The 10,041-nt window shown below is 35.0% G+C and overlaps 2 protein-coding genes across 3 annotated transcripts; one reads left to right on the forward strand and one right to left on the reverse strand.

Moving 5' to 3' along the window:
* Positions 1 to 469: 469 nt before the first annotated feature.
* LOC107901960 (arogenate dehydratase/prephenate dehydratase 1, chloroplastic) lies at positions 470 to 5,571 on the forward strand. 2 transcript variants are annotated; one of them, XM_016828155.2, is made up of 11 exons: positions 470 to 1,425; positions 2,540 to 2,607; positions 2,686 to 2,778; positions 2,869 to 3,069; positions 3,255 to 3,335; positions 3,420 to 3,515; positions 3,718 to 3,795; positions 3,878 to 3,967; positions 4,055 to 4,122; positions 4,393 to 4,474; positions 4,959 to 5,571. In XM_016828155.2, exons 1-11 carry the CDS (start codon positions 1,155 to 1,157, stop codon positions 5,013 to 5,015), a joined length of 1,185 nt encoding a protein of 394 aa, XP_016683644.1. In that variant the 5' UTR covers positions 470 to 1,154; the 3' UTR covers positions 5,016 to 5,571. The 2 variants fall into 2 exon arrangements, with proteins under 2 accessions (XP_016683644.1, XP_016683643.1); XM_016828154.2 differs by having other exon boundaries at positions 474 to 1,425; positions 2,686 to 2,787.
* Positions 5,572 to 6,927: 1,356 nt separating this feature from the next.
* Positions 6,928 to 9,531, reverse strand: LOC107901961 (putative lactoylglutathione lyase). Its single transcript, NM_001326914.2, has 9 exons — positions 9,462 to 9,531; positions 9,140 to 9,274; positions 8,926 to 9,050; positions 8,617 to 8,681; positions 8,324 to 8,536; positions 8,017 to 8,064; positions 7,790 to 7,897; positions 7,536 to 7,688; positions 6,928 to 7,241 (listed from the first exon to the last, which is right to left on the reverse strand). Exons 2-9 carry the CDS (start codon positions 9,253 to 9,255, stop codon positions 7,200 to 7,202), a joined length of 870 nt encoding a protein of 289 aa, NP_001313843.2. The 5' UTR covers positions 9,256 to 9,274; positions 9,462 to 9,531; the 3' UTR covers positions 6,928 to 7,199.
* Between the last annotated feature and the right edge of the window lie 510 nt (positions 9,532 to 10,041).

The following is a 10,041-nucleotide window of genomic DNA, read 5'->3' on the forward strand; positions in this document are numbered from 1 at the left end:
AAGAACATATATTTTTACTATTAAAAACTGACTTGACTAATGAAATAACTAAACAATTATACATTGTATGCCACATGCACCTCATGTTGACATATATAAACTAATTTTTTATAATAAAAATAGAGAGATATTTTAAAAAAATGAACCAATTTACTCTAATTTATTTACTTTTGAATAAAAGACCAAAATATAAATTAACTTATAATACAAAAACTTTTTTTTTAGATCAAAAAATATTTTAAATAGAAAATTGAGAGTTCCAGTTCAATTTGACAATTCACCTAAAAAATACTAAAATTTATCGAAACAAGAGAATATGAATTTGAGTTCCTTATCTTTTATTTAAAAGTGAAAATAGGCTACAATTTTATATGAATAAAAAAAAGTACAAGGGATAAGATTTCTTAAAAAAAAAGTCCAAAATTGAGATATTTTATTTAAATAACTTTAGTAACGCCTGAACTGGATTTTGATAACGCTACAGAAAACATTTGGAAGAATATACTATCTAATATTTATTTTCTTCCCCAATACAATTTAATGTTATGTTTAAGTCAGCTCAGCCATTATTGTGAAATTTGGAAGGCCATTTCCAGGTTTCCAAAACCATTCCCTGATTATACGCTGCCTATTCTCCTCTATTTAATATCATATATGGAAGGTTTGGTGGTGATATAGTTGTTCCCAGGACCCAGGTTTCACTCTTGAAGATTGGATTCTCATTGGATTGCTTGGCTTCACCTTTGTTTTTTTTCCTTTCCTTCTTTGACGTCAAACACCCTCTAATCTAAGGAAACGTGTGGCCAACTTTCCTTTCCCAACTACCCTCTTCTTTTTCTAGTCTACCCAAGTTCTTTGAATTACCAGTAACATTTGTTTGATTTCTCAGTTGAAAAGAAGGGGAGAAAAAAATAGTTTGGGCTTTTCTTTTTTGAGTAGTTTTGTGTTATGGGGTCCATTCATACTTAACCTGCATTCTCCTTTCAAGTTGCCTCTCATTCTGTTTCACCAACAACACCGCACCACCAAACTTGATTCTTTTTTTCACTCATTGAGAGGTTGAAGTTTTGGCCTTTTCTTGTTTTTTTGATAGAAAAATAGCAGGACATTGGCATTGTGTGTTATTTGGTTTTTGAGATTTCTTGTATTTTTTGATGGCTTTGAAGTGTGTTCCGATCTTCTTTTGTTCTCAAAAGCCTCAGTCTCTTCTTGAGATACCAGCTTTGGGGTATAGCCGAGGTAGGATTGTGTTGGATTTGAGGCCTATTAGATTGGAATGCTGTGCTTTGGGTGCTTCAGCACAAAGTGCTATTTGTCTTGTTGAAGACGAGAAGCCTGGGGCCAAGACATCTCCCACTGGGAAGATTGATAACGATGGGAACACAATCTCAAGGGGGTTTCACAAGGACTTGAATCTTCTTCCTAGTAATCTAACTCGGTTCTAGTACTTTCAACTAATATTGGGTTTTAATTTTTTTTTTATAATTCTCTTCCTATAATTTAATTGAGTTGTTGAATGAATTTTAGATGTGATGGAAGCTATGCTTTGTTCTATAAATTAGCATTAATGAAATTATAGATGGAAATAATGTTCATTTCATTTTTTATTTTTGATGCAAATATTTTGATTGAGGTTGAAAAGAATCCTAAAATATGTTGAAGGGCAATGTAGATGGGTCCATTTGTTGTTCTAGTGTTTATAGCTAAATGAAAGGTTCTACTTTGAATGAGTTTGAATAAAGGACAGTTGGAACATTCGTTAGGATAAATGATGTTTCATTTGATATGTAGAATTACATTTATGAGGCCAATTATATTCAATGTCAGTTGTTTGAATGTGCTTCAAGGTTATGTAGCTATGTAAAGATAGAAGATGGCTGCTATTGTCTCCTGCTTGGAACTATTTTGGACTATTCGGTCCCATGGAACCGTTGGTTTAGCAAGAAAGTAAATACAAAATGAGATTCCTAGCTTGGCAGTTGAGATTTACTTTGTTGATGGCTTTTGATGCTTATGATCTTTAGTTATGTTTGTTTGAAGCCGGACATAAAAATTTTGCACTGAATCATGCATCGCTTACTTTTACGAACAACATCTTCTGCTAACATGTGTAGTTATGAGTAGGAGGAATATTCTTTTTTGGAACTTTTGAGTATCATGCGTAATGTCAACCCAATGGGATGGGATAGGACTCTCACGTGGATGAACTTGAGTTGTTCAAGGTTTGAATGACTCCCAAATGTACTCACTCCGCATGTGTACGGATAAAGGAGTATAACCGTTACGTGATCTAGGACAGGATTAATTCATACTTGGATACAATGAATATCTTTCCTATTCAGATGTAATTTAATTAGGTTGGACCGTGTACTTGAATGATCTAGTGATTTCATTGATCGTGGACGTGCTCTATAAATTTATTTCCAATTTTCTTGTATTATTCTTTTATAAGGTATTGTGTCTTATCTTTAATAACTTGGACCGTTACAGGGTTTTGGTCAATGCAATTTCTAAGATTGAATATGTAACTGTTTTGTAGAACCGCTGTCCAAAACCGATCTATCTCCATTTCCTGATGATGGTTCAAACTTGCGGGTTGCTTTTCAGGTCTGAAACTTATTTATTCTTTGATGGAATGTCCAACGTGTTTCTTGCTATACTTATGTCGGCTATTACTTATTTTAGGGAATCTCAGGTGCCTATGGCGAGGATGCTGCCCTTAAAGCATACCCTAATTGTGAGACTGTGCCATGTGACCAATTTGAAGCAGCATTCAATGTTCGGATGATAAGTACTTTAGTGGTATTTTTTTACTGCATGAACCTATGCTGAAATTTTCTCGGTTATATTGTTTTGTTCTTTTAACAGGCAGTTGAACTTTGGTTGGTGGATAAGGCAGTTCTCCCCATTGAGAATTCTGTCGGTGGTAGTCTACACCGTAATTATGATTTACTCCTCCGGCATAGGCTACACATCGTGAGGGAGGTACTGTTGGTTGTTAACCATTGCCTCTTGGCATTGCCTGGTGTTGAAAAGCAGGAAGTGAAACGTGTTTTAAGCCATCCCCAGGTTAATTACGTTCATAATCCAATATTGTTTTAGTTTTTTGTTTGTTCCGGAAGTTACCTTATCTTTCAGGATATACTGGTAAAAAATGTATTAGATCACTTAGGAATTTACTTTATCAAATATGCAAACTTCATGTTGAAGTTGGGGATTCAGATTCTTGAAGTCTTAGTGTTGCTCTTTTTCAGGCACTTGCTCAATGTGAGATGGCACTTACCAAAATGGGCATTGTTAGAGTCAGTGCTGATGATTCTGCTGGTGCAGCTAAGGTACATTTGAAGACGACCTCATACTAATTTGTCATTTCTTGTTTTATTTTTCATGATGTTCTACATACTAAGATACTTGAACAGATAGTTGCTTCGAGTGGAAGAAGGGATATGGGTGCAATAGCAAGTGCTAGAGCCGCTGCATTATATGGGCTTGACATTCTTGCAGAAAAAGTCCAGGTCAAACCTTCATTTTTGTTGCCCCTCTTTAGTGTCACATAGATTATTGAAGAAGACGAATGCTGGCTTCATAACAATGAATTGGTTTCGGTATCATAGGCTTGGAATAGATTCCTATGTTTGAGGCTTGTGTAAAATAGCATTTCCTCTTATTTATTTTATTTTTCTGACAAAGCCAATTTGGTTTGGTATAATGCATCAGGACGAGGATGATAATGTTACCAGGTATTTGGTACTCACAAGAGAACCCATAATTCCTGGAACTGACAGGCTTTATAAGGTATAACTCCTTGAACTTAGCCACTTCTATTTTATTTGATGAATCAATGTTTCCTTTTTGTTGATAATCTTTCACTTTGCAGACCAGCATAGTTTTTACTCTAGAAGAAGGTCCTGGCATGCTATTTAAAGCTTTGGCTGTGTTCTCCCTAAGGGGTATTAATTTGTCAAAGGTAATTATAACAAAGTGTTCATCTTTGTCTTGTATTGTAATGTGAGGAGACTTTGATTGTTATGTTGCCTCTTGGATCAATTTTCAGATAGAGTCTCGACCACAAAAAGGGCGTCCTCTAAGGGTGGTCGACGATTCTAACAAAGGGAGTGCCAAGTAAGTTTTTATATTCATTGATATCTACCATTGTAAACTGGATCTTAGTAAATTAATATACATCTGACGAGCAGTGGGTAATATTCCACTATTTTCCGAGGTGTCGCAGCCTAATAAATATGAATGGTTAAACAAGATCAAAAGAAAGATGTTAACAGCACTACCTTGAAATGAAAAATCAGGGCATAATAATACATTTGACATGGAGATTATCATAACAAACAAAAAAGTAAAATTAAAACTATTGATCTGGTTGATGTGTGGTGCCAGGTACTTCGACTATCTTTTTTACATCGACTTTGAAGCTTCTATGGCAGAACAACGTGCTCAAAATGCTTTGGAACATTTACAGGTCAGTTGTCTCACACTCTTTTATTACATCTGTAACATGTAATGGTCATATTTTCCTACCAGAAGCACTTGGAATCCATGTTTTTGTGCCAAGGTCATACATGTTGAAGTTTCTATTTTCACATCTTTATCTTGTTTGGATCCATCTCTGTTCTCATTTTATAGGAACTTGATGTCAGCTTAAGTAAACTGTTCAAAATGGCATGTGTCGAATAATGCTTGTATGTAATAACAACGTAATTCCACTTTGTAATCAACCACAATGTTTCAAAGATTATTCGCGTTTGCTTCTTATTAGCATATCGAGATCTCATTGGTGTGTCAACTATCTCCGCCTTATAATTCCTTGCCATATGGTTAAGAAAAAATGGAAACATAGGTTCTTCATAGACTATGAACGTACACTGTCATTTTTATTGCCATTCTCATTTCTCTTAATTCACACTCAGACTGTGAATCTGAAGATGAATTGTTTTGTTTGGCAGGAATATGCCAGATTTCTCCGAGTCCTCGGTTGCTATCCAATGGATGAAGTTCTATAGATGGATTACCCCCTGCCCTCCAAGGGAGAGTACATTTTGTCAATATATTTATTTTTCTGCCAAACCAGCAAGATGGTGACGGCTCAACCCCCACAGGCAATGTACATACAAGTCCTGCTGAAGATGGATGAAGAGTTTCCTGGAATATGTTGAAAGCTTTACTTTATTAGTTCAAAAGCTTCTTCGACATGATCCACTCTCTTTCTTTCCATTCTTTTAAGCCCCCATGGTGTTTCTTCATCCTCCTCAAGGATGCTGTGCCATGTGAAATTTCATCCAAAATCACAGTTATACAATTGATACCTATTGAGGTCCTTTTAAATCTTTGCAAATTAAGATTGGATACTTACAAAGTATATTTAGTTTTATTTTAAAGGGTAAATTACACCAACAGTAATTCAACAAAAGATATTAATGGTTAAGTTTAGGGCCACAATGATTAATAGAAGAGAAGCAGTTGATGTTGTCTGGACTAAATCTGCTATTTCCTCATCACAATGTAACCCAGAGTATGCTCCATATGAGAAAATGGAATGAACTGACCCATTGGAAATGATGCATGGCCTTAACTGTTATCATTTTATTCTGGTCAAATTTGATGTTCAGGTCTTTTGGAAAGTGAACTAATTCAATTATTTTAGTTGCTAACTTGCAGTGATGATGAATTGAATTTTTATATGATCTGCAGCAGGGCTTATCTTGAAGCTTTCTATTTGGGTAAAATGAACTGGTTTTTCATGTTTATTTGCATATGCAACTGTTTTTCTGAGATGGGAGGGGTCTGTTTTTATTCCATTTGGCTTTTTTAATGGTGTTTAGTTGGAATTTGATGCTGTTTTTACTGCTTTTTCATGATTATTTTTTAGTTATCTAGGCTCCATAATCTTAAATGTTTTCTTCAGAAATTAGGAGTTTCAAAGAATGTGCTGTTTAGCCAAAAGTATATTAGGATTTCAATCTTGTGAGTTTAGCCATCTTCACCTTCAGCACAATAGAAGATCCCTTTGTCAGTCGTTGTTTCATCATCAGTTGCTGCAGCAAAGTTTGTGGTGGCATAGTCGAGAAAAGTAAGGTTCCCTGTAGCAAAGAACAACCAAGTTGTTGCCCTGACCAACTCATCTTGGTACCGGGATAATCCGTAAAACCTTCTTGCTTCACCTCCACAAGCATCAATGGTGGTGTAAGTTATGGCTGTGAATCCGGTCTTCTTTTCTGTTATCTCATATATCTGCTCTGCTTTTTTAATCAATCTTTGTGAATATTCGTTCTCTTATTTAAATACTATTGAAGCTGCTGATAGTGCTGCAACAATTTCCCCTGCTAAATCAGAAGTTGTCTCGTTACAAACTGAAACAGGCTTCTTGTACCTCATGTCTTCAGTCCTTTGCCAACAATTTATATCGTTAGGGACCAGATTTTTAGTGTCATTACCTGCACTTCCAACTTAAATGCCCGACAACTTAAATCTTTAAATTGGCTGGGTTCACAATAGCACACCGGAATCATATCAACATCTCCAATTTTTCTCTAATTCTTTCTCTTTTTTTTCTTCTTCTTCTACTACTTAAACCCTAAACTCTTAAATGGGACTGTTAAACCTCATGCTAACCCTCAAAGCTGGCAGTTAGTGACAATAAGGAGTCCATTAAATGTCATGTCTGTCACTTTTTTTTCTTTTTTTACGTCTATAACGAAAAATGGTTAAAAAAATTGATTTGTTATTTTTCAAAAATTAAGTTACAAAATTGAAAGCAAAATAATTGTTTGTCAGTTGCATCAACATTGAGTGCCTGTTGTATAGTTTACCCTATTTTAATTCCATTACAGTTTCCTATCCTTTGCACAAGACTCATTTTACCTTCATCAGACAAGATATGCAGAGATGCCCCAATGGATCATCGTAACTGTATAATTGACAGATTTGGACTATACCATTATCAAGGCATGACGGTCCAAGTGCATCTTTTTATTGACCTCATCTAAAAAACAGGGATGTAAATCGTGAATATCATCAATCATAAGCATAACCTGCTGATAGCTATGCAACATACTAGAATCCACAACAGATACAAGCGGAAAACGGTTCAGGTCGCATAACAAACACCATATTTAACAGACATATCTGCTCGCTTACACAACAAGATACTGATTTATTCATATAGTAGCATTACTCTTTCTTAGTGCCTACTTGAGTTCCTTCAGAAAGTCCTCATTGTCAACCAGAACCTGCAGACGCAAAGCATAACCATATTATAAACTTTGTCAACATAAAAGGCTTCTTATAACACGAATCACTCAAAACAATGTTATGCTCTAATTCACGATCCAGTTTGGTTGAGACATGGATGCACCGTGACCATATGTTTTCATAATCTATCACTCAGCCGTCTTATCTCTCCTGATTCCTATTTATGATTCAACCTTGTAATCTATCACTCAGCCATCATAATCTATTATTCTTTATAAATTCTCATGAAAATAGTGCAGACGGAGAAGTTGCCAGTAGTACTAAAAGCTTACAGTTTTCCAGCCATCAGGATCTAGGAAAGAGGTAATTTTAGTGTTGATCCCAGGAATTGGCCCCGGTTTACGAGTAACCTTTCCCCCAAGCTCTTGTATAACATGTTCCACAACCTCGCCGCTTTTGTATACATCATCAGTGCTAATAGCAACCTGGAATGAGGAAAATAGTCACCCAAAAAGGACAGTGGAATCAGTAGTAACAGAGACTTTTATTTGCAAGGATATAGCTAAGTATAGAGTTAAAAACAGACCTGTGCATATGCATTTCCCTTGGTATATTCAGTCACTCCATAATTGTAAGTCAACTCAAGAACAGTAGTCTCATGTTCTTCTGCATACCCCATCATGGCTATGGAGTACTGTCAAGCACACGCAACAAAAACCAGAGTTAGGCTTCCCCTGCAGCTAGAATATAAGCTTTACATATCCTTCTAAGCTAATAATATAAATAGAAAAAGCCAAGTAGGACAGAACTTACCTTATATTCAGGCCTATCGACCTTCTTTACTAGCTTCATTCCCAACGCCTGCAAAGAAATAGACAGATAAAAGCAAGGCCATTACTAACTCAAAAAAAAAAAAAAACAGTTTGGAGCATTAACCACCAGTAATCAATTAGATCCAAAGACTGTTTATGACTAATTGACTATTCTCCAATAAATAAAATTTTCATCTAAGTGATTCATGCACTCAAAGTCTAGGCACAATGAATTTGCGTTCAAATTGAACAATAATATTAGTTAGAGAAACAAAAGTCAAGAAAAAAGGTTTTTTACTTGGCACAACCTTTTCATAGAACTTAACAGAACGGTCTAGATCCCCAACACGAAGCATTACTTGACAGAGCAGCTCAGGAGTAGAAGCTCTTTGGATGAGCTCAAAAATATAACCATCAGGATCCTTCACGAAAGCAATAACAGAAGATCCTCCTTTAACTGGACCAGGCTCTCTAGTAATATTGCCACCCTTTGCACGGATGTCCTCGACCATTTTGTAGACCTAAAATACAAAAATGGGAAAAAAAAAATCAGCATTCTCAATGAATCTTTTGTTTGAGTATCCAAATGTTTGAAACTTACATCAGGTGTTGCAATTGCAAAATGCCCAAAACCAGTTCCAATATCATACGATGTTACTCCATAATCTGTAGAGAAGAATAAAAGCTTTTAACTCAGAGATCAAAGAAGTTTACACTTTAGATTAACAGTGGCGAAGTATGCCACAATAGATGTAGCAGATATCTATAACATACATTGAATAAAAGGAATCGATATTTTAACTGTTTGACAAAAAGAAAAATTTGCAAGCTCCAAGCATTACAGATATAACACAAAAGCCATTTGCAGAAAATATTTCGCTATAAAAGTACAAGGATAACATAAACGTACTGTATGTTAACTCAACAACGAAATGAGACTCCTCTGGGCCAAACCCAAGAAAGGCATTGGAGTATTTCTCTTCAGGAATATCTCTTTTCCTCAACAATTTCATCCCAAAACACTCAGTGTAGAACCTAAATACAAATTTGTAGCATTAAAACTAAAAAAAGAAAGTGAAAATTTAAGAACACCATAGTTCTAGAATTAAAAAAGCAAATGTTACTTGATGGTACGATCAAGATCGCCAACACGGTACACGGCGTGAAGGAACCGACGCTTATCTTTCTTCGGCCATTCCAACAACTCAGTGCTGGGAACTGCAGCTGAACCCTCAGCCATCTTTCAACAAATCCGATTGCTGTGTAATCATTTGTAAAGTCAACCAAATGAATAGAAATTACATAATAAAAATTATCATTTTCATTTCATTTTTCAATTTTAAAGTAAAGATCAAACCTAAAACTTATTGCAAATATAGATCAAAACCAAAAAAAACTAAATCCTAAACCCAAATTAAAAACCCTAATTTGGATGGAAGAACTTACCAGCAATTACTAGAGAGAAATAGAGTGAGAGTGAGAGTGAGAGTGAGAGTGAGTGAAAGTGAAACGCCCTGTACAACGCAGTGTCAGCATTGGGACAAATTTATGAACTTTTTAATTTTTTTTTTCACTAATGTAACATGACAGTTACGAAGTGGTGATATAACCGACAAACACGTCTCTTAGTAGTTGCAGCCAACCAATCAGATATGTGCTTTTCTTCTTGTTAAAAACGGCAAGTGTTGTTGTAGACAATTTTGGCAGTTAATACGGAAGTCTAAATCACTAACGGATACTAATATAGAAACGTGGCGATATCCAAATCATTACCACCTATTGAATAAAAAAAATCAGTAATTGATAGTTGAAATCCATGGAACAGTTTTAAAAATTTTGGTTAATAGTTACTTTTTAATAGGTTTAAAATATGCAAAAAATTAATTATTAAATTTGCTCTAATAGATATATTTTACTTTTTTAAAATCATCAATTGCTTTGATAAAGTAAAAAATATCGATTATTCTTTTTAATATAATATCTTATTACAAAATGATGGATTGCAAAATAAGCTAGGGTGATTTCA

The sequence above is a fragment of the Gossypium hirsutum genome, chromosome D06 (assembly GCF_007990345.1).
Source record: "Gossypium hirsutum isolate 1008001.06 chromosome D06, Gossypium_hirsutum_v2.1, whole genome shotgun sequence".
Classification (NCBI taxonomy): Eukaryota; Viridiplantae; Streptophyta; class Magnoliopsida; order Malvales; family Malvaceae; genus Gossypium; species Gossypium hirsutum.